Raw genomic sequence first — 25,157 nt, forward strand, 5'->3', positions numbered from 1 at the left:
TTCTGAGTTGGGAGATGATCCTTCTGGTTTTCTTCATTTAGTATTTGTGGCATATGGTTATTGATAAACATAGTGGTCAAGTGGCTTAATCTTCAACCATTTGTGTTTTTAGGTTTATTCTTCAATCCAAGGAGGCAATTCATAATCAGCTGTTAGAGAAACAGAAGATAGCAGAAGAAAAAATTAAAGAATTGGAAGTAAGTAGGTTTTGAGTGAATAATAGCTGTAGTCAGCTTTTAGGAGAAAAGTAATGATCTCATTTTGTCACATGAAATGAAAATGTGTGCCTGCCAAGGTCATGTCACATTGTTTTTATTTTTTCTGATTGTGCTAGAGCTAATGATGCAGTCTTTTTATGGCAGTGTATGACCAAAAAAAAAAAAAAAAGACTAGTCTCTTAAAACTTTAGGGAGTTTTGGATACTTTAGGATAGGATATTGTTAACCTGAATGTGTTTCTTCCATTTCCTTTGAGTGAACATGTTTATTTTTAAAAAATAAAAGCACAGTGTGTATGTGAATACCACATATTGTGGCAGATGGGTGTGAGAGTGGGTAATGATAATAATAGTTAAAGAATCTAGATATATGACTCTTACATGTTGTAATTCTAGATAAGGACAGAGTGAGTAGTAAGCTGTAATTGGGCTTCCCTGGTGGCTCAGACAGTAAAGAATCCGCCTGCAATGCAGGAGACCTGGGTTCAGTCCCTGAATTGGGAGGATTCCCTGAAGGAGGGCATGGCAACCAAGCTAAAACTAATTATTTATCTGAAGGATAGTGCTCCAGTCAAGAAAACAATCTTTTTTTTCTTAAGGAAAAAGATGATAGGTAAGAATAATAACTTTATAAGTGTTTGGAAAATAGGGAGTTTATTATTATCATCTTCTTACACATTAAAACCTTTGCTGTTGCTGTTTAGTTGTACGACTCGTGTCTGACTTTTTGTGATCCCATGGACTGTAGCCTGCCTGGCTCCTCTGTCCAGGAACACTGGAGCGGGTTGCCATTTTTTTCTCCAGGAGATCTTCCCAACACAGGGATTGAACTGGGGTCTCCTGCATTGCAGGTGGATTCTTTACCAGATGAGCTTTCAGGGAAGGCACCTGGAAAGTCCTTAAAACCTTTAATGAAATAGTTTTCTTGGACTTTGGTGAATGGTCTATCCTCTGTGTAGTAAAAGTTGGAAAGGACAAAAAATTGGTCATTATTTTTGGGGACCAAGATTTCCTGAGGTGGGGGTGGATTCAGTGACTTCATAGGTCACTTTATCTAATTTCTTTGAATAGTATTTGAGGCAGTGGTTCAGAATCTGACTCAGCCTTTTACTGAATTGATGAGACATCCCTTATAGCCTTTTGGGGATTTCTCAAGGACACCAACTTGGCATGGCCTGGGCAAGGATGTGGTGTTTTAGGTTACTTAGGCTTATTTTTGTTTGACTACTGATTAAAATTTAAGCAGACTTGATAATGGCTTTGTAACTTAGAAAATGTATTGTGAAACAAAACAAATAAGCAAACAACAGAAAAAAGAAAACTTGCCTTGTAGTAATCAGGTTTTTATTATTTCCTACTTTATTATTTTTGTCAGCCCAACTCTTCTAGGTTGAGTTTTCCAAACAAAAATACCTTTAAAAAAAAACAAGTGAACAAAACTATTTCATGTAGAGTACCAAAAAAAAGAAAAAGAAAATGTGTTTTTGCAATTGTTGATAGATATATCTAAACATTGTCCTGATGAATAAGTGGCAAAGTAATGTGTAAATAATTTTCTTTTAATGAAAACAAACAAAAGCCAAGATCTGTATATGAACATTGAGTATGATTGTTGTAAGTGTCTATTAAATTAACACTAGTTACCCTAAGGAAATTAGATGGGGTGTGGCTGTAATTGTTTTTTTCTTATAACCTCTGTGTTGGGTAAATTGTAACAAGTATATGTTAACTTTCATAGTTAAAAAGAAACATCAAGGTGTAAAATTGCCACAGATGATGATTTTAGCATACTATTTAGCTCTGGTGAATATCAGGAAATTCATTTTCCAAAAGTTTCCTTTCATGGAGTCTCTCAAATACTGGTAAGAGTATTCTTATATCTGTCAGATGATAGACTAGATTAGCTCGCTTTTTGGTATTTGAAATGCTTGTTAACAACTATAAAAAGAGTAGTTCTGTCTGGGAACTTATTCTTCTTCTTCCTACCAACTCTGTTAATCCTTAAGATCTTAGTTTAGGGCTACTTCTAAGAAGCATCTTCTGATTCCTCAGTATTAAATTAAGTGCTTTCCCCTTGTTCTAATTTTTCTAGTTTCATAGCACAATGTGAGGATTTGAGCCTATAAACTATTATCAGTTGAAGTCATTACAAATATTACTTCCTATTACTTGGGAAGCCTGATACAGATTCAGAGCTCTAAATAGTTTTTCTCAAGGTCTTCCAGTTATTACTCTGCCTTTCAAATATAGTCTCTTCTTTTGAGCATTAGTATTTCTTGCCAGTCCAACATACTTATCATTATTGTTAATAATTTTGAACCCTCAGATACCTTACTGTTAAGTTGAGGAAGCATAATTTATACAATAACTCTGCAGACTAAGGCCAGGCTGCTTCGTTTAGCACCTTTCATCCCTTATGAAGTAAGGTTTTTGGTTTGGGTCAAGAGTTCCAGTTTCTGACCTGGTTCGCTGGGTATGCCTTTGCATCCCCTACCAGAAGTCTATATAAATGACACTATGGATCAACCATGACGTAGCATAGGTGCTGGTCTGATCTGAGAGCCCACCTTAGTTAGTAATTTTTTAGACTGCCTTTTCTCCACCTCCATTCTTAGTTTCTTTTTGCCCTCTCCATATTTTTTTCCCCTAGTCCTTAACTTATGAGTGCAAGGATTACCTGAAATTTGTTTAGCTTTTAATAACGCTAGTATGCTGTGCTGACATTGTCAACTAGCCTGGTATCTCATTTTCTGGCCCTTTTCCTCTTCTGGAGCAAAAGTGGGAATACTATAATGTTGCACTCACGTCCTTAGTTCCCCAACCAGGGATTAGACCCATGGCCCCTGCAGTGGAAGCCCAGAGTCTTACCCACTGGACCTCCAGGGGAGTCTCTGCTCTCATGTCCTCTTAATAGGGAGTTCTGTTACCTACTAGAAGGGTAGAAATAAGTACCATGTTAACCTTGGGAAGATAGGCTGTCTTTTTCTTTCTAAAATTCAGTATTTTACATTTTAATACCCCTATGTTGGTTTTTCAGGCTATAATCAGTTTCTTGGGTTAGATTAGGAAGTGTCTTCATAACAGACTCACAATGTGATAGTGTTATATAGATTTTTACCTTTCCTTTATAAAGATGATTGATCAGGTTCTGGGAGCAAATGTCACAGTTTCATCCTCGTGGTGATTAGCAGACCAATGATGCTACTCCAATTGAAGAGAAAAAATAAAATGATGCCTTTAGTATGGTAGAGTAACCATGTTGTTTATGTCATTGAGGGAATTCATTATTTTTTTTAAAAATACTGATAACAAATAACTTTAAGGAAGCTGCCTGAGTATATAACACATAATACAGTATATGTTATTAGAAAGTATAAAATTGTACTTCTTAAAAATGACATGCATATAACTGGGATTTCTGATTAGGACTTTATGTGTCTCATCTGTCTGTATAAAAATAATTTTTGAAATATACAGCATTGCTACATAAAGAAAGTACAAGTTTTTATTTTTTTGAGATTTAAGAATTTAATTAGACACCCTATCATTAAACTCACAGACACTTTTGAGGTATCAGACACAAAATACAGTAGTAATGTAGTGTTGTTTGCTCAGCTGTGTCCGACTCTTTGCGACCCAATGGACTGTAGCCCACCAGGCTCCTCTGTCTGTGGGATTTTCCAGGCAAGAATCCTGGAGTGGATTGCCATCCCCTTCTCCGGGAAAGTACAAATTTTTTAAAGTTTTATTTTTTTTATGGCTGCTCTGGGTCTTTGTTGCTGCTTGCGGGCTTTTTTTGTTGCAGTGAGTAGGGGCTACTGTGTAGTTGCAGTGCGGGGCCTTCTCATTGTGGTGGCTTGTTGGCGGTGTGGGCTCAGTGGTTGTGGTCCACAAGCTTAGTTGCCCTGCAGCATATGGCATCTTCCTGAACCAGGGATTGAACCTGCATCCCCTGCACTGGCAGGCGGATTCCTAACCACAGGACCACCAGGGAAGACCTGAGTTGTTTTTTTTGTTTGTTTGTTTTTATTTCAGTTTTAGTTAAAGTGACCTAAAACCTTATTGATGGATTGAAGAGATATATATCTTCTAAAGAGTGAAAAATACATCCTATATTTCTGCTCACTTTTGGGGGGTAAAAAAAAAACACCAAAAAACAATTACTTGTGGACTTTTACAGTTGGCAAAAACTTAGATTCAGCATTTAGATGAGCTAGAGCTGAATTTTTGACCCCTTTTGCCTTTGACTCTCAAGTATTTGGAATACTTGAGATAACTGTAAGCTTTCAGTGATGTGTTTGAATACATTTTGACCATCATTCTCCTGTGTTCTCTCTCATTGAATTACTGCTTCAGGCTCATCTGCCTAAAGTCTAAAATTCACCTTATATTTTAGGCACATGCAAATATTGGTTGACGGCTTTCCTTCCTCTCTTTCTCTGACGTGGTTCCCACCCTTCACCACCCAGGTTAGCTCAGCAATGACACAATAAAAAATAAGAATAAGGAAATTAAGACATTCTGCCCTGCATAATACCACTCTGACGCAGAATGTTTCAATCCCAGAGTTGTGAAATAGCTCTCCAGCCCATGCTATAAGTAAAATCTGAGAAACTGTGCAAGTCCTGACTCTTCCATAAAAGTGGCTCTTATAGTCAGATGATAGTTCCTGAAACAAGTAGGAAGACTAGTGGCAAGAAAAGTGGATAGGAGGTGCCTGTGACACTCTGCAGTTGGCTGAGTTCTGAGACTCTGATGAGAAAATGTTTTGGAGTAGTTCCCATGATTAAGGATATTTCACTCTGCCTAAGGAGGATCATTTTTTCCACAGCATGGGTGGTGACTGGTAGGCACTTGGATGGATGCCTAGTTTTTGCCCTAAATACTTCACTTTTGAGCTGGTACCTTTGTGTGTATGATGGGACAGCCTCTTTGGAGGTGATGTCAGGTGGACACTACTGTATGTTAAGCACTGATTCTTATCTGTGTTTTCAATGAAGAGAGAAGGGCAGGTGAGAGCAAAGCCAGTGGCAGAATGTTTTACATATATTAAACAAGAATTATACCCAGTGGTTCATCTGCTTGCGTACCTCAGAGTTTAGAATCCATTAAAAAATTCGTCATTTCTTTATTTTGTAGTGAAATACAGCATTTACAGAAATGTGTATTAAAATTCATGTAGTTGAATCAGTAATGATAAAGCAGTCACCTGTAACAATCATCCAAGTCAAGAAATCAAACATTGACAGGACACCAGAGTGCCACCCACTTCCATTCACCTGTTCTCCCCCTCCCCCAGGTAACTGTAACTTCTGGATATTTATTTTCTTTTATAAAAAGTTTTACTACCTCTGTAGGTACCCCTCAAAAGTTTTTGAACTTTATATGAACAACATCAATCTCCATATTTTTTGCTTTTCTTCTTTCCCTCAACATTGTGTCTGTAAACTATTCGATATGTTCATGTTGAGATTGTGATTTGTTCATTTTCATTGCTGTATGTAGTCCGTTATATAGTTGCGCCACAATTTATCTTTCCAGACAGCTCATTTTTAAAATTTTTAATTGGAGGATGATAGCTTTACAGTGTTGTGTTGGTTTCTGCCGTGTATCAACATGAATCAGCCATTGGTATACATATGTCCCCTGCCTCTTGAACCTCCTTCCCACCTATATCCTATCCCACTGGTCTTGGTTGTTACAGAGGACTTGATTGAGTTCCCTGTGTCATACAGCAAATTCCCACTGGTTGTTTTACATATGGTAATCTATTAGATTCAGTGCTAACTCTGTCAATTCATCCGACCCTCTCCTTCCCCCACTATGTCCACAAGTCTGTTCTGTATGTCTGCATCTCTGTTGTGACTCCCCAAATTGATTGATCAGTACCATTTTTCTAGATTCCATATATATATATATATATATATGCATTAATATATGATATTTGTCTTTTTCTTTTTGACTTAGTTCACTCTGCATAACAGGCTCTAGGTTCATCCTCAAATTTGTTCTTTTTTATGGCTAATATCCCTTTGAATATATGTACCGCCATCATTCATTTGTCGATGGACATCTTAAGTTGCTTCCATGTCCTGGCTGTTTTAAGTAGTGCTGCAGTGAACACTGGGGTACATGCAGACAGCTCATTTTTACCCTTAAGAAGACAAGATGTTTTCATAAAATATTTGCATAGTTTATCGCTTAGCCTCTTGCTGAGGAGATCTGTTTTCCAAAGACATCTCCTACTGTATCCCAGGGGAGTTTGAGTGTCTAGAGAGAAGTGAAATATAAAATGTCTGTGCTCTAAAAGTTAGCTTGGTGAGTACCCACCTTCAGTAGTAACTAGATAGCTAGGCATGTCTGGTATCTTTAAAATTGAAAAAAAAAAAATTGCAAGTTTAGCAAATCATCTCTTTTCTATGTTGATTTGAATTTGGGAGTCTTGGGTGAAACTTCTCTTATTGTTCCATATGTTGGGATTTCAGATATGAATCAGTTCAGTCACTCAGTTGTGTCTGACTCTTTGCGACCCCATGGACTGCAGCATGCTAGGCTTCCCTGTCCATCACCAACTCCCGGAGCTTGCTCAAACTCATGTTCATCGAGTCAGTGATGCCATTCAGCCATCTCATCATCTGTTGTCCCCTTCTCTTCCTGCCTTCAGTCTTGCCCAGCATCAGGGTTTTTTCATATGGGTTAGTTCTTTGCATCAGGTGGCCAAAGTATTGGAGTTTCAGCTTCAACATCAGTCCTTCCAATGAATATTTAGGACTGATTTCCTTTAGGATGGACTGGTTGGATCTCCTTGCAGTCCAAGGGACTCGCAAGAGTCTTCTCCAACACCACAGTTCAAAAGCATCAATTCTTTGGCACTCAGCTTTCTTTATAGTCCAACTCTTACATCCATACATGACTACTGGAAAAACCATAGCTTTGACTAGATGGACCTTTGTCGGCAAAGTAATGTCTCTGCTTTTTAATATGCTGTCTAGGTTGGTCATAGCTTTTCTTCCAAGGAGCAAGTGTCTTTGAATTTCATGGCTGCAGTCACCATCTGCAGTGATTTTGGAGCCCAAAAAAGTCTGTCACTGTTTCCATTGTTTCCCCATCTATTTGCCATGAAATGATGGGACTAGATGCCATGATCTTTATTTTTTGAATGTTGAGTTTTAAGCCAGCTTTTTCACTCTCCTCTTTCATTTTCATCAAGAGGCTCTTTAGGTTCTTCGCTTTTTGCCATAAGGGTAGTGTCATCTGTGTATCTGATGAATACTTATCTCTTTGTAGAGTTCATTTGCATTCTCAGCATACATAAAAATGAATGTTTTTAACATAGTTTTTAGTTACTTAAGACTTAAATCTAAAAGGGCCTGATGGTTGGAAGGCTAGAGTTATAGTGAACTATATATGTATATATATATTACACACACACACACACAAACACACTCTCTCTCTCTCTCTCTCTCTCTGCATGTCCTGGTGTTTTAGGACATGTAGCTTAATGTAGCTATGTGATCCTCCTCTGTGGCTTTCAGAGGAGAGTGAATCTGAAAAAGCCCATGTATGGTCCTTTTTCTGGTTGAGTATTTATTGGTTATTATCAATATTATCAGTATCTTGGTAAATATATATGTGATATGATTCAAGTGCTAGTATTTGCCCAAATGTAAACTGTCTGTATATTTCATTTCCTCAGTAGAAGTATTTCAGTTCTGGTAAGAACTTAGATGTAACCAGTCCAGATACATTTGCCCTTTATTGACCATTTCTTGTTTGTCTCTGAAGTGCATATTACAGATATTTTACACACATACTCGTTTGATTTGATCTGTTCATTTCTGTGTCTTCATTTTGTGATTAAGATTTTAAAAAGGTTTTGCATTCCAGTTAGTCCAGAATTAAGCTTTTTGCATCTTGATTCAGTTATTCTTTTCTTCTAGGATACATTCCCAGGGTGGAACACATGTCCGTAACCACACCAGACTCTTCCTTTGAATGCTTTAGAGGGTTGTTGACCTCAACCTTTGCTGCTGTATGCTTTATATGGTCTGTATTTTTCTTTGTCTAGCCATAAATATTTGTCCTTAGCCTCCTCCCTCCCATGCCTGAGAGTTCCTCCATTCATTTTCAGGCTGCCTAGTGAACTATTTCTTTTGATGAGTTAGAATTTGAATTTTGTGTTCTGTTATTTGTATGCCTCCTTGCTCTTGTAACTTGATGGTAAGGTGAAGTTGGTCAGTATACTTTTGTTTGTACTAGATTTTTGGGGCTTCCCAGGTGGCAGTAGTGGTGAAGAACCGTCCTGCCAATACAGGAGACATGAGATGCAGGTTTGATCCCTGGGTTGAGAAGATTCCCGAGAGGAGGCCATGGCAACCCACTCCATTATTCTTGCCTGGAAAATCCCACGGACAAAGGAGTGTGGAAGGCTACAGTCCATCGGGTTGCAAAGAGTCAGATGTGACTAAAGGACTTTGCACACACAGCACGTACTAAATTCTTACTCTGATCGGTCTTTATATGGTAGGTCTCCTTTAATCTGAAGTAATAGATGCTGTCCAGAAGAAATGAGTTGTTCAATACTTAATGTGGACAGGCCACACCTGTATTAAATGAGCACACTGTGTATGTTAACTCAAAAAAACAAGATCCAAACTAATATTTGAACCTGTATAAATAGAGATCTCAAAGTCAACTAGACTTGTAGTAGAGCATTCGTTACTCTAAATTCCTAATTTAAATACTAAATTCTCATTTAAATGCCTTCTGTTGAGTTATGAGTTCTGGATTCTAGCCCTTGCTGTATTCTAACCCTCGATGTCCTCATCTGTAAAAGAAGAAGGTTGGACTAGAAGATATCTAGGGTTACTTCTATTACACTTATTGTTAGAACCTTGTTCTTTTTTTGAATTGCCACTTTAGAAGCAAAAATGCCCCCTTAAAATGAAAAGATGAAGGGAGGCAGACCAGAACAAAAAAACCCAGTTTCCTTTCTATTAAGATCATTATCTTAATTTAAAAAAGTAAATTGTAATCATATTTTTGCAGGTAAATAAAATTAGTTGTCTGTCTATAGCTTTGCCAGCTAAAATGTAATACAAGGTGATAGCATCTCCTTTGATCTTTGCAGTAGTTGTTTAAGTTACTGAAATCACAGAGATTGTGTGTGTGATGGCTTAAAGGTAGTTTACATTAGGTATCACCTGTTCTAGAGATACTTTTGGATAGAGCTGTGTAATAGCTTATTAACTCCACATTCATAAAGTAGCATTCTCAAGGAATGTTATTATTTGTAGTGTTTTATCTTTTAGTGATCATGTAAAATACATGATACTTAGAAGAGTGGCAAAAATATTCAGAAAATGTTGAAAAATTATTAAATTCCTTGAGTGTATGTGGACATTTTTTATAAGTGGCAAATTTTATAAAATGTGTTTTAATGAATTTTAGTTAATCTGATATAGATAGTTATACTTCTTAGGGCTTTACTATTTTTATTTTTACCATTTTATTCATTTTTCAAAGCATTTTTACTCCATTATTTCATTTAAAAGTACTGTTGATGGTTGATGCTGTCTTGCTAATTATGATTAATTAGAGGATTTTCTCCCATCTCACTTTGTCTTGTTTCAAACAAATCTCTCACTTGCCACCAGGATAATAAAAATATTTGAATTCCATCACTATTCATGAGGCTGTTCTTTTGGGTAGGTAATTATCTTGTGAGGGAATTTTTCCAAAATGGACACACATGCATTAAACTCCTAACTTTTGTATAAAACAGTTTAGTTCATTTTATTCTGCTTTTGTTTTTAAGAAAACACATGAGGGTGGAACAATACTTCATGTCAGGAAGCATTATCAGTTTCCACTGATGTTTTATACGTGCTCTGTTTTTATATGAGACTCTAAAAGCTCAAATGCTGTGTGATGTTATAAAGACATGGAAAATGATTCTTTCTTAGGGTTGGAGGAAGTGATGACTAGTGTTTTGCTGGTAGTATCTGATAATCCCCCCTCCCTTTAGCTATTCTAGGCATGTTTAGTTGTCGGGCGTTGTCGGACTAAATTGCTAAAAATAACAAATAAGGGGGAGGCTGTTATAAGACCAGCTCTTGCCACTGTCTGTAATCTGTTTAATTTAGTTCCTAAGGAGAAAGGGCAAAAGTAACATGGTGCCATTCTCATTGAATGGGTTTTTTGTTTGAAGTGCTGACAAGTACATTGAGCTCTCTCTTTCCCCAAGCCCATAGGGCTCACATATGCACATCCACTTATAGTGGAGAGCCGGAGCTGGGGGACTCAAAGAGCTTGTTCTAATCAGTGGTTATGCTTGAGATTAACCAAGTGGTTGTGGTCTTTTGCATAACTTTAATGTGGTTTTTGACAGTGGAAATGTGCAGTTAGCCTGTGAGAGAGGGTGAGGTGGAGAAGATGGTGATTAGAAATGGATATTGTAAGAATAGACATCTATATAGTATTCTCTACTACACTAACTCAGTGTTCCCAGAGAGTCAGGTTGTTTAAAATTAATCACATATGTGACTTCAGTACATCTGCATGTATTGATAATTTTAACTCACATTGCCAGCATAAACCTTTCTGTGGATTTGGCTCTTGATCTTTCTTCACCTTAACTTCTTTCTAGTAGTAGAAATAACTTTCTGTAAAGTGGAGATAGCAATCTAGTCAGTCATTTCAGTTCAGTCGCTCAGTTGTGTCTGACTCTTTGCAACCCCATGAACCGCAGCACGCCAGGCCTCCCTGTCCATCACCAACTCCCGGAGTCCACCCAAACCCATGTCCATTGAGTCGGTGATGCCATCCAACCACCTCATCCTCTGTCGTCCCCTTTTCCTCCTGCCCTCAATCTTTCCCAGCATCAGGGTCTTTTCAGTGAATCAGCTCTTCGCATGAGGTGGCCAAAGTATTGGAGTTTCAGCTTCAACATCAGTCCTACCAATGAACACCCAGAACTGATCTCATTTAGGATGGACTGGTCGGATCTCCTTGCATTCCAAGGGATTCTCAAAAGTCTTCTCCAACACCACAGTTCAAAAGCATCAGTTCTTCGGCGCTCAGCCTTCTTCACAGTCCAACTCTCACATCCATACATGACCACAGGAAAAACCATAGCCTTGACTAGATGGACCTTTTTTGGCAAAGTAATGTCTCTGCTTTTCAATATGCTCTCTAGGTTGGTCCTAACTTTCCTTCCAAGGAGTAAGCATCTTTTAATTTCATGGCTGCAATCACCATCTGCAGTGATTTTGGAGCCCCCAAAAATGAAGTCAGCCACTGTTTCCCATCTATTTGCCATGAAGTGATGGGACCGGATGCTGTGATCCTAGTTTTCTGAATGATGAGCTTTAAGCCAACTTTTTCACTCTCCTCTTACACTTTCATCAAGAGGCTCTTGAGTTTTTCTTAACTTTCTGTCATAAGGGTGGTGTCATCTGCATATCTGAGGTTATTGATATTTCTCCTGGCAATCTTGATTTCAGCTTGTGTTTCCTCCAGCTCAGCGTTTCTCAAGATGTACTCTGCATATAAGTTAAAGAAGCAGGGTGACAATATACAGCCTTGACGTACTCCTTTTCCTATTTGGAACCAGTCTGTTGTTCCATGTCCAGTTCTAACTGTTGCTTCCTGACCTGCATACAGGTTTCTCAAGAGGCAGGTCAGGTGGTCTGGTATTCCCATCTCTTTCAGAATTTTTCACAGTTTATTGTGATCCACACAGTCAAAGGCTTTGGCATAGTCAATAAAGCAGAAATAGATGTTTTTCTGGAACTTTCTTGCTTTTTCCATGATCCAGTGGATGTTGGCAATTTGATCTCTGGTTCCTCTGCCTTTTCTAAAACCAGCTTGAACATCTGGAAGTTCACAGTTCACGTATTGCTGAGGCCTGGCTTGAAGAAATTTTAAGCATTACTTTAGTAGCATGTGAGATGAGTGCAATTGTGTGGTAGTTTGAGCATTCTTTGGCATTGCCTTTCTTTGGGATTGGAATGAAAGCAATCTAGTACTTGTTAGTAAAGTATTGAAGATCACTGAAATGAAAGTCGCTCATTTGTGTTTGACTCTTTGTGACCCCGTGGACTATACAGTCCATGGAATTTTTTAGGCCAGAATACTGGAGTGGGTAGCCTTCCTGTCCTCCAGGGGATCTTCCCAACCCAGGGATCAAACCCAGGTCTCCCGCATTTCAGGTGGATTCTTTATCAGCTGAGCGACAAGGGAAGCCCAAGAATATTGGAGTTGGGTAGCCTATCCCTTCTGCAGGGGATCTCCCCACCCAGGAATTGATGATAACTGAAGGAATGAGTTAAGTGTCTTTCTTGTCCCCTGTTATGCATTTACCAGCAGTAGAGTGTGTGAAAATTGGAAGCAAATTTGCAGTTATATTTCTGGTATTCCACATTCTTTGTTGACTCACCTGAGCATTTATTGATTTTTATATTCTGAAGTTGCTTATTGATTTTTGCGTCTGAAGTCCTATCCAGAAATCCCTTTGTGTAATAATTGTTTTGTTTTTTTTCTGTGTGTGTTTTGTTTTGGTTTGAATCTGGCCACTTTACTGCCAAAGAAAGAATGGATTGCTTTTATTAGAGATTCTTGCTAAGGAGTATCTTGGGAAAGCCTGTTTTTAATGAAGATCCTGATATTTACCTAAAGCTTTGAAATCTGAGCGGTTGGACACTGCAAGCTTTGGGAATGCTTACTCCTTTTAGGCATTTCTTAAGTCACCAGCCTGCCTTACTGCCTAATTTAATGAAACACGTAATCATTTTAACTGAACTAAAGGGTCTTAGAGATACAATTTAGAGCACAGTCTTCAGCACTACCTGTGCTATATAGTTGATGATGAAGTCTTGTGATTCATGTGGAATGACATGTATGGCAGCACTTAAAACCGTTACAAGTAGCTCAAGATTGATATCATTTATGGCCAAGTTTAATCAGCTCTAGAAATTTGTTAAAAAAAAAAATCACTTTGCACTTCTGGATTTTTGAGGTTCAAATTCAGATTCTTCATTAAGGCAGGCTTAGTGTCTTTATCTCTTTAGAGAAGGCATGAGAGGGAAATAAAAGGTAGATGGTGATGGAAAACATAAGAGGAAGAGGAGCTTCTGGTACTAGAGTTGATCCTTGAAATGGATCAAGTTTTGAAATTAATTGTAAAATGTCAGCTGCCTTAATTTTTAAGTGTTGATGCTTTCAGTATCAGGGTTTGAATTTCCCACCTACAGTGGATGTTCCTTCCTTTGGGCTGTGTGTGCACTCAGTCCTGTCTACCTCTTTGTGACCACATGGATTGTAGCCTGCCAGGTTCCTCTGTCTGTGAGATTTTCTAGGCAAAAATGCTGGAGTGGGTTGTCATTTCTTCCTCCAGGGGATCTTCCAGACCCAGGGAGCAAACCTGTATCTCTTCTGTCTCCTGCATTGGCACAGATTCTTTACCACTAGTGCCACCTGGGTAAACAATTCTAAGATTCATGAGCTAAGACTCTGGCCAGTAATAAGTTGGCCAGAAGAAGTGTATGCATGTAAAAAAAAATGCATCATTAAATGTTTGCTGGGTGTCTTGATTATACAGTATACTTTGGTGTTTTGACTAACTATGGAGGTTTTTTGTTCTTATTTTTATACATCAAGAAACCTACAGTCTATTGTAATACTGTGTGCCATGCACTATTATAGGCAAAGAAAACATAATTAGCAAAGACCCTGAAGGCATGAAACTTATATTCTGGAGAATGGGAGTGAGGGGACAGATAATAAATAATTGATAAATGTTAGAAAAACAAACAACACAGGATAAAGAGAGAATGGTGAGATATAAGCTGTCTTATGTAGTGCTGACAGGGAGGGTTTCTCTGACATGGTGATATTTGAGCAGAGAGACCTGAAGAGAGTAAGAGAGCAAGCTATGAGTACATCTCGGAGAAGAGGGTTCCAAGCAGAGGGAACAGTGAGTATAAAAACGCTGGAGGTGAGAGCATATTTGATGAGTTGTGGGAACAGCAAGGAGGCCATGTCAGCTGGAGCTGAGTGAGCAAGAATAGTAGGAGATGAAATCAGAGAGGTATCAGGGAATAGATTATATAGGGCTTTGTAGGCCATATTAAGGATTTTGTATTATGGTCTGAAGTTGGGAGTTTTGGGAGGGTTTTGAACCAGAGGAATGGTATTATCTGATTTACATTTACATTTTAAATTTCACCATTCTGGATGCTTTGGTGAGAATGGATTATGGAGAGTAAGTGTGGGAGCAAGGAGACTTGTCAGGAGGCTGTTGCATTAAGATTGATGGTGGCTTGGACCATGGTGGTAGCAGTGGAGATGATCAGAATCTGGATATATTCTAAGGTAGAGCCAAAACAACTGAGTGTAGGGATGAAAGAGACTGAAAGTTTTGAACCTGTCACAAAAGAATCATACTTCCTTCCTCCCACATATATCACTCATCACCTGTTGTAGAGATCTGGATTGGGTTCATGAGAGAAGGAGGCATTTTAGCTGGGCCTTGAAGATCAATTAGAATTTTATTATTAATACATAGGATTGGTTCAGGGGGGTCAGCATTTCAAAGCAAAAAAATGCTATGACCAGAAGTCTGAAAGTAGAGTGGTAGAATGGAGAGTTAAAGTGAAAAACGAAGCTGGAAAGGCCTAAGGGAAAGAAGTGGAGGCTAAAATGAATGAAATCAGTATGGTGTATACTCCCTTTAAGTTCTCCTTGTTCTGGGTGAGTAGTTGTTCCCAGTGCAATGCTCTTCATTCACTCTGGTTTCCACACAGCACTCCATGTGTGATGGGCTCCACAGAGATTCTGCATGTTTATGGGAACATATATGCTGTTGATAATGCATAGATCAGTATTTCTTAGTCAATTTTCAAGTTTCAAAAGTAATTTTAAAAGCAAATTGAAAGTTGTTTTGGGCCTTGTTAACCTTTGAGATACTGTTAGACACCCAAGTAGAAATGTTGAATAGACAGTTGGAAATAGGAATCTGGAACTCCAGGCTAGTGAAATAAAATTGAGAATTGTCTATAAATTGTCAGTTTGTAGGTGGCATTTAAAGTCATAGAACTGGATTAGATCAACTAAGGAGAAAAGGTAGCTGCTTATAGGAGGTATAAAAAAGGTCATGTACTGAACCAAGGGCACTGCAGCAGGATGTAAAAGCTCTGTACAGAGGTGTGGACCGTGTGCAGTGTGAATTCAGAGAACTGAGTGAGCACCCCCATGGGCAAGCCTCTGCTGTGAAGGGGCCAAGCTGCAGTGATGAGACCGGCTTCCTCCATGGTTAGGGGGCTGTGCGGCCCCTGGTTTTGTGCTGCAGCAGTCGCTGTCAGCCCAGTTAGCCCTAAGTTTCTACGGCTTTGTGGCCTTCTCTCATTAGCACTGACCTGGAGCTGGGCAGGCCTGGTCTGTTGAAGGACAGTTTGCTTTCTCTGGGGAGACATTGCAGAATGTAGAGACCGACATCTAGTTAATCTCAGAGCTGACCGGGCTCTGGGGGCTGCACTGCAGGGAGTGGTGCAGCATAGCTCCTTTAAAGCACAGGAGATTTTAACACTGCCTGTGTGTGTCTGGTTTCTTGGGTGAGACCTGATGGAGGAGTGTGCTTGCATGTGTGGAAGCAAGCGTGCCTGCCAGTGCTGAAGGATAAAAGTTCCCTAAAAGGATTTTATAATACAGTACTTTCACTGGTGTTTATATACACTCAACACACATGCATATACAAACGTGCAGTTTCCTGCCCTCTTTCAGTGTGTATTAAGAAATAACTTCAACCTTTAGAATATGTTTCGAGTTCCTCTTACAAATTCTTAGCAAGTAATTGGCACTGCTTTTCTTGGCTCTGATAAGCACAGCATAATGCCTTGACATAATTATTAAGAAGATGAACTCTGGAATCAGTAAATATGAATTTGAACTCTAACTCTGCCACATACTATCACCTTGGGTAAATTACTTAGTGTCTCTAAGCCTGAATATACTTTTCTATAAAATAGCAACAACAGCAGGGTTGATGCATAAGGACAGTAAATAACCCTCTTATTTCCTGTTTAAGTATGGAATCAACTGAAAGTTGGGCATATTGATATGAAAATTTAAAATATCAGATCAGATCAGATCAATCGCTCAGTCGTGTCCGACTCTTTGCGACCCCATGAATTGCAGCACACCAGGCCTCCCTGTCCATCACCAACTCCCGGAGTTCACCCAGACTCATATCCATCGAGTCAGTGATGCCATCCAGCCATCTCATCCTCTGTCGTCCCCTTCTTCTCCTGCCTCCAATCCCTCCCAGCATCAGTCTTTTCCAATGAGTCAACTCTTCGCATGAGGTGGCCAAAGTACTGGAGTTTCAGCTTTAGCATCATTCCTTCCAAAGAAATCCCAGGGCTGATCTCCTTCAGAATGGACTGGTTGGATCGCCTTGCAGTCCAAGGGACTCTCCAGAGTCTTCTCCAACACCACAGTTCAAAAGCATCCATTCTTCGGCGCTCAGCCTTCTTCACAGTCCAACTCTCACATCCATACATGACCACAGGAAAAACCATAGCCTTGACTAGATGGACCTTTGTTGGCAAAGTAATGTCTCTGCTTTTGAATATGCTACCTAGGTTGGTCATAACTTTCCTTCCAAGGAGTAAGCATCTTTTAATTTCATGGCTGCAGTCACCATCTGTTATTACTGGTGAAGATTAGGTTGAAGGATGTTTCTTAGATGTGCAGCAGTAATAATGATTTCTAATACTGATCCAGAATTAAGTTACCCAGCAAATCTCTGGAAGTTTGGGACAAGCACAGGCCTCCTGCAGAGGCAGGGAGAGCATATCGGTTAAATTTATGAGGAAAATGTGTACCTTCTGCAAGCAGGTAAATCCTGGCAAAGTGGCAGGAGCCAAGCCATAGTTCCTTTTTCTAAACACACCAGTCAGAAAAGCCAGTAGTCTTCCTGAGAGTAGACTGGGGAGACCAGGATGGATAGCTGGTGAAAACCGGAGGTGAAGAGAATCAGCATTTCTTCGTTCTTACAGGAAGTACCTACCTCATAACATGATACAGACAAATCACTTGGTGGCTGGCACCCATTAACTACTTGGTAAATGCAGGGTTTTGTTAATTGCATATGATGGATGCTCAGTAACTATTTACTGATGGAGCATTTTGCCACCACATGCTTATAAGATAAAAGTTTCCTTTTAATTGGGAAAAAAATAAAGGTACACAAATGTACAAAACTAATACAACAAACACCTGTGTACTCATCACCCAGAGCTAACAAATGTTAGCATACGGTAATGTTTATTTATTTTTGTTTTTTTACAAAAATAAAACCATACTAATGAAATTGAAGTCTGCTTTGTAACTTGCCTCCTGGCTATACATTCGTTTCATTCCCACTAACTAGGAGAAACTACTCTGAGCTATTAGGTATAACTTTCCAAGCCATGTTTCATAACATCCTATAATCAACAAATGACATTATATTGTTCATGTCTTTAAGTAACTTGCCTTTTTTTGAGTTCTGTTCACACTAATAAATATATGTAATTTATTCAGTTTGCTGTAGGGTATTCTATAAGAACGTGTAACTTTCTGTATTTTATTCAAAGGATCCATTGTTGATAGCTTCAGTGTATACATGTAAATGTGGGCAAGGGACCCGATGACTCCTTTCACATGTAGCATAAATACAGACATGTTAAGGCTAGTCAGTGGGCTCAAGGATGTAAGTGCCAACAGGTTGGTGAGATCTCCTGCTCTCACTTCCTAATGGCCATGGATTCTGTGGTGAAGCCATCTCCTAAACTAGCTGGGCGGGATTGAAGGCGGGAGGAGAAGGGGATGACAAAGGATGAGATGGTTGGATGACATCACCAATGCAATGGACATGAGTTTGAGTAGGTTCTGGGAGTTGGTGATGGACAGGGAAGCCTGGCGTGCTGCAGTCTTTGGGGGTTGCAAAAGTCAGACACGACCAAGTGACTGAACTGACTGCAACTAGCTGGCCTCTGCCAGTGTTTTAGAAATGGAGATCACATGTCCTTCACAGAGCCAGAATCAGAATTGATGAGAAAGAGAGGGCAGGCCTTAGTGGGAACCCAGGATTCCAGATTCTCATTTCCAACCACTTTTGCTGTGAAAGAAATGAGGATTCCTCGCCATGGTTGGATACTTCCAATAGCTGGGTCGTCTAATATTAGTGGTCCTTTTCTTATAAAATTATAAACCCCTAAACACCAACTCTTTGAGTAAAGAGATAAAGTGGCTTCTAAGTGGCCTTGTGTCTGGAAATTGAAGGAAGGGCAAAAGAAAAACCACCCCTTGAATCATGTTTGCAAAGAGAAGTGTGCCAAGTGCTCTTTATTACTCCAGTGTCATTATAAATTTAATTGGTCTTATGTCAGCTACTTAGATCAGAGCTAATAGCATGTTCAACTCTGTTCTGTTTGTACCAGTTCCATGGTAACTTGGGTGGGTGTGGAGTTGGGACAAGTGGCAGCTGCAACGTCTGGTCTGTGGAGTGATTTCATCATGATACGAGCCCCTTTATCAGCCTGGATGGAGAAGTGTCACTGGGCAATGTGACCTGACTTTCCAGTGCCCTCAGAGCAATGAGCCAAGGTCTTGGGCTGCTTGTCCGACCTAGAGGTTTAGCTCAGAGTTAGAGAGCAGTGATTTCTTGGTGACATGAACAGGTGTAACTATCAGTTTCCCTTTTCTCTTTCTGAGTAAAAAGAAAGCTGAGGTTTTTTGAAAGCTTTATAAAATAACCCTTTGGTGTTAGAGTGAGTTTGTAGTTCTCTGGTTCTGCCCTCTGATGACCTGTACAAATCAGCAGAGGAGGTGCCCATGAGTCATGCATCTGTGCTTTTAGTGGCTTTGAGCTCTTACTTGTTTTCACTGTCTCCTGGTCCTTTTATGGGTTTCCGGTTGCCGTATCTCTATTTTTTTAGTTGTATAAATATGTTACTCGATTGGAAAGTAATATTGTGATCACATAGAAGTTTCCTTGCCTTTGTTTGTCCATAGTCTCTCCCAGAGTACCTTATAAACTCATGAAATGTTAATGTTTCTGCTGATAACATTAATTTTCAGAAATTAATACATCAGTTTATTTTATCCTGCCTGGTTTGTGTATGTGTTACTGTCAGCCTCTGGGTGGAGTAAAGACTAATTTGCTCTGAAAATTAATTCCTTCGGAACTTGCATTGCTATGCCTGTTTTTAAACACAGCCTTATTACTGTCTAATTCTAGGACATGTTCATCACCCCCCAGAAGAAACCCCTAAATCATTAAGCATTTGCTTCCCATTTCCCCTTCCCCCAGCACCTGGTAATCATTCATCTATTTTTTGTCTTTGTAGATTTGCCTGTTCTGGATATTCGTATAAATGGATCACACAGTATGTGGCTTTCTGAGTCTAGCTTCTTTCACTTAGCTTAGTGTTTTCAAAGTTCATCTGTGTTGTAACATGTATCAGTACTTCTTTCCTTTTATGGCTGAATAATATTCAGTTATATGGATATATACTACATTTAGTTTATCTGCTTATCAACTGATAGACATTTGGGTGGTTCCTACTTTTGGGCTATTATGAGTAATGCTACTAACAATCACAAGTTTCTGGTACTACACCTGTCTTCATTTTTCTTACTTGGATATATACCTAGGAGTGGAATTGCTGGGTCTGATGGTTATTTTGTCTTTTCAATTTCTTGAGTAGCTACTAAACTGTTTTCCATAGCGGCTGCATCATTTTACATTTCCCACCATCATATATGAGGGTTCTGATTTCTCTGTGTCTTCATTAACACTTATTTGCCATTTTTGATTGTAACCATATTAGTGGGTATAAAATAGTATCACATCGTGGTTTTGTTTGCATTTCCCCAGTGAATAATGATGTTGAACATCTTTTCATGTGCTAATCGGCCACTAATATATCTTCCTTGGAGAAATGTCTACTTGAGGGTCCCTTGTTTGTTTTTTAAGTGGGTTGTGTATCTTTTGTTGTTGAGTTGTAAGAAAATAGAAATTCTTAACTTGCTTGGAGCAAAGAGTAGAATCAGACTGACTTCTGGCTTTTGCCACACATATTTGCATGTTAGTCTTGCCACCACAAGTGAGTCAGTTACACCTCCACTTCTAAGAATGCAAGGTGTTGCCCTTACTTCCGCTCTCAGAAGGCACACCTTTGTTCACCTAACCCTTTACCATGCCTACAGGCCAAACTCCATAGTAAACACTGTTGATTTGATCCTCTTGCTCTTCTTGTAAGAGGGCAAACTAAAGACAAACTGAAATAGTAAAACTTGTTTTATTTGCTCATTTGGAAGACTTGGATAGTTTCGATAGTCCTGTTGATAGGTCAGGCTTTCTGACCCTGGAGAAGCAGAAGAAACTAATGCATATTAGAAAATTTCCTTTTGTAAAACTTGTTTTCATGAGACTTATTTATTATGTACTGTGTACATTTATTTTTCAAATATGATGAAACTTAGAATAATGTTCTAGTTGGGCTCTAAGGAATCAGAGACCCCAGGGTTGTGATATTGGTAGTTGTCTTTGCCCATCGTTTTTCTGATCTCTTTCCTGCAGGCCCTGAATCAAACACTTAGCATGTTTAGTATACTGTTAGGAGATTTGTACAACACACAGTTCTCAGTTGTGGCATTGCGTGATCTCTGAAGGATATTTTCTTTGTGTGTTTATTTCCTGAATATAGCAATTCGGCCCTTCTAATAATTTCCTTGGGTGTACTGATACTCTGCAACTCTTGTGTTAGACCTATGTGAAGCCCAGTGTCTCCTTTGAAGTTAAGAGGTAAAATTAATTTGTCCTGACACTTAACGTACTCTTAGGGCTCATCTGTGACAATTAAAATACCAGGTGGTTTCCCTTCATGAAGTTTTAGGGTCAGGTCTCAAAGAGCTATAGACTTTTAATTTTTATTTTCAGTTTTTTTGGCTGTGCTGCTTGGCTTGTGGGATCTTAGTTCCTCGGCCAGGGATTGAATCCGGGCCCTCAGCAGTGAGAGCAAGGAGTCCTAACCACTGGACTGCCAGGACATTTCCTGCTGCTAAGTCACTTCAGTCGTCTCCGACTCTGTGCGACCCTGTAGACGGCAGCCCACCAGGTTCCCCTGTCCCTGGGGTTCCCGGACGTTTTAAAGTTGGAAGATATTCCAGAGGCCCCTTGATGGAACACTCCCCCCACTGCCCTCAACATTTCTGATGTGTTGTCGTGGTTCCTACTTGAACACATCCAGTGATTTCTCGGAGAAGGCAATGGCACCCCACTCCAGTACTCTTGCCTGGAGAGTCCCATGGACGGAGGAGCCCGGTGGGCTGCAGTCCATGGGGTCGCTAAAAGTCGGACACGACTGAGTGAGTTCACTTTCACTTTTCACTTTCATGCATTGGAGAAAGCAATGGCAACCCACTCCAGTGTTCTTGCCTGGAGAATCCCAGGGATGGGGGAGCCTGGTGGGCTGCCGTCCATTGGGTTGCACAGAGTTGGACACGACTGAAGTGACTTAGCAGCAACAGCAGCAGCAGCAGTGATTTCTAGTCATCTCATCCTTTTTTCCTGAACCACCCTTCTCTTGGTTTTTGTGAAACAGTGCCCCTCCTCTTTAGATATTACTGGCTGGTGCCTCTTCTTCCTTTCATTCTTCCTAAATGTTAACTTCCTATAAGGCTAAGTCCTTGTATTCTGAGTTCTTTCTCAAAGAATTCCAATCATTCTCATGGCTTCAAGTACCTATATGTAAACTTGTATCTCTAGCCCAGACTTCTGTGAACTTCAGGGATGCAATCTAGTTTTCTTTTCACATCTCACTTAGATGTTTCACAAGTACCTTAAACTCGGCATGTCTAAAACTAAATTTAGAATCTTTCCTTCCAAACCTGATCCCCTTGGGAGGTGTTCTTGACACCCCCCCCCCCCCCGCCACCTTCTGATTAATAATGAAGGTTATGGTGAAGTCCTCTGATATCTTTTTCTCTTAAAATCTTCTCTAGCTCCATTGCCATCACTAAGATACTGTCATCTCTTTCCAAGATTATTACAATGGCTTCCTAATAGGTTTCTCAGCATTCACACTTGTATTCTCTAACCGCGTGCTTCCCAACCCTTTTCACATCACAGCACCTAGAGAATAGTATTTGCATGGTTCTCTGGGATAAGGGGACAGAGGGTGCTCAAGGTGGCAGCAACTGCCCAGGGGAGATGGGGGGCCCTTTGGCTACTCCAGGGACTAAAGGGATCAATATCATGGATACATCTATTACCCTTTCATTACTCACCGGGCTTTCTGCAGGAAGCCTTGCTCTAGCTCATTCTCTGTGTTGCAGCCAGAGTAGTTTTTGTTTCCAGTGGAAATTTGATTTTTGTTACTCTGTCTTAAGACCCAGTGGCTTTTCATCATCTTTAAGATCTTTAATATGGCTTTTGACCCTCTGTGATCTGACTCAACCTCACCAGCCTTATCCTTCTGTCTTATCTATCCCTCCCTCCCCCTTCAGTACTTCGACCTCACTTGCTGTCATTTAGTTCCCAGACGTGTCTTGCTTCATTTGACCTTTGCACATGCTGCTCCATTTGCCTGGAATTGCTCTCTCCCCCTGCTAACCTCTCCACTTAATTTCCATTCATCCTTCATAGCTTATTCAAAAGTGCTTCTGTGATTTCCTTGATTATACCAGGTGTTTCCTGTGTTAGCATGCTCAGACACTCAGTCGTGTCCGACTCTTTGCGACCCTTTGGACCGTAGTCCACCAAGCTCCTCTGTCCATGGGGTTTCCCAGACAAGAATACTGGAGTGGGTTACTAATTTCCTCCTTCAGGGGATCTTCCCAACCCAGGAATCGAACTCACATCTCCTGCATTGCAGGCAGATTCTTCACTGCTGAGCCATCAGGGAAGCCCCTTCCTCTCTTAGACACTGTGGTTTCCCCTCAGAGCCCTTATTGCAATGGTGATTAAGTGTCTGTGTGTCCAGCAACAGTGTGACCTCTGTGAATAAGTGTGTGACTTGTTCACTGCTCTAAGCCCAGTGCTCTTCGGGTATAACATGTATTGAGTGCCCAATAAATATTGGTTAAATTATGTGTCACTTCTTGGTACTGAGGATGAAGGATTAATCACATCAGAGAAAATCCTTACTTTTATGAAACTCATATTCAGATATAGACAATGACAATATAAGCAAGAAGACAATGTAAGCAAGAAAATACGTAGTAAAGTGATGTTTTAGAGAGCTGTTGGGCAGGCCTCTCAGAAAAGATGAAATTTCGGCTGAGGTCTGCATGAGAGGAAACAGCCAGCCACTTAAAAGTATCCAAAGGAAGAACATTCCAGGTGGAGGGCACAGATGATACAAATGTCTTGTTAGAAAACATTTTGAATTGTTTAAGCAAGTGAGAAAAGGAAAGAGTTGTAATAAGGTTGGAGTGGTTAGCATGGACCAAATGATGCAGGGCCTTATTCCTGGGGTGAAGAGTTCAGATTTTATTTGAAGTGTAATGGGAAGACATTCAAGGGTTTTGAGCAGAAAGTAACCCTGATTTACTTGTTAAAATATCCATGACAAACATCCAGGCGAGGATGATAGAGGCTTGAGCTAGGATGGTAGCTGTGGTGCTGGATAGAAAGAAGAGGATGGTTTGGGGATATCTTTGGAAGTAAGTTAAGACTGATGGGTGGATGGAAGGGGGGATATTGGATTCAAGGAAAAGAGAAGAAAAGAGTGGCTTCTGTATTTTTTTGTTTCTCTGGTTTTTAAATTGAGCAATTGAATGTATAAATCAATTGTGCTTATTTTAGACATGTTAATTTTGGGTTTGACAACCAGGAAGATACGTTTTATAAGCAATTTGATGTGTAAATCTGGAATTAAGGGGAGTCTGGGTTGGAGATACAGATTTGGGAATCATAATGATGTTTAAAGCTGAGAGTAGATGAGGGTTTCTAAGATAGAGTGATGAAGAGAAGAGAAGTTAAGGACAGCTTCCCAGAAAATACCAACATTTTGAAGTTGAGCAGAGAAGTAGTCAGCAAAAGAGAGCTTAGAAGGAGTAGCCAGTAGTAGGAGAAAGATAAGAGTGTGGTGTCATGAAAGCTAAGAGAAGAAGTTATTTGAAGAATTGTGTTGAATGCTGTTGATGAGTAAGAATGAACAGGTTGAGTAAGAAGAGAACAGAGAGTAGCCACTGCTTTGGGTAACATAGAGATCATTGGCGACCTGGACTTCAGTCAGTTCAGTAGAGTAGATGGGAAGCGTGATTGGAGAGGTTTGAAGAGATAATGCGAAGTGAGGAAGTGAAGGCAGCTGCTGAACAGTTAGTTCAGGAGGTTTTGCAAGACGGAGAGGAGAGAAAGGAGACAGTACTTACAGGGGAATGTGAGGTCAAGAAAAGTGTGGTTGTGTGTTGGGTGTGTGACTTGCCTTACCAATAGTTACCTTGCAGAGAAAGAGAAGTTGAAGATTAAGAAGAAAGAAAAAGGATAACTGTGGGAGTGAAAATTTTGAAAAGTGGATGGATTCAACCCCCAAGTGGAATTGTGTTTTTATAAAAACAGAGACACTCTGTCCATTTTGGAGTGTCTCCAACATGGAGAAAGAAGAGAGTATGTGTATAGGTGTAAGTTAGGTGATGGATTTGGTAGTGAAAAGAGATAATTCTCCTCAGATTGCTTCTGTTTTCTCTGAGCTGGGAATGAGAGAGGAAGAAAGAGTATAGGAAATTTGAGGAGACAGGAAAGCATGAAATAGTTATTTGGGAGAGCAGAGAAGTTAATATGTTAAGGAAATTTAATAGAGCTTCTGGACACTGGGTGAGTGCTGAAATTCATGGTCTTGAATTTAAGTGAAACTGTGTAGCACAGTTCCGTGTTTTTCTCCAGCTACGT

The 25,157-nt window shown here is 39.8% G+C and overlaps 1 protein-coding gene and 1 long non-coding RNA gene across 17 annotated transcripts in view; both read left to right on the top strand.

The window, feature by feature from the left end:
- PFDN1 (prefoldin subunit 1) overlaps positions 1-25,157 on the top strand; it is an 81,823-nt gene that overhangs the window by 39,352 nt on the left and 17,314 nt on the right. For 13 of the 16 annotated variants that reach the window (XM_044947586.1, XM_006070794.3, XM_044947585.1 and 10 more), the window contains exon 3: positions 113-197. The exons of 1 other annotated variant lie outside the window; for it this stretch is intronic. In XM_044947586.1, coding sequence (XP_044803521.1) covers positions 113-197 — 85 coding nt within the window. Of the gene's footprint in view, positions 1-112; positions 198-8,157; positions 8,264-19,608; positions 19,648-25,157 lie in introns of all 16 variants that reach the window. 2 more of the 16 variants (XM_044947590.1, XR_006553370.1) reach the window with 2 other exon arrangements.
- On the top strand, positions 204-3,519 carry LOC123335070. The gene is made up of 2 exons (XR_006553372.2): positions 204-655; positions 1,069-3,519. It is a non-coding gene; the product is annotated as an uncharacterized LOC123335070 (long non-coding RNA).

The sequence above is a fragment of the Bubalus bubalis genome, chromosome 9, assembly GCF_019923935.1.
Source record: "Bubalus bubalis isolate 160015118507 breed Murrah chromosome 9, NDDB_SH_1, whole genome shotgun sequence".
NCBI lineage: Eukaryota > Metazoa > Chordata > Mammalia > Artiodactyla > Bovidae > Bubalus > Bubalus bubalis.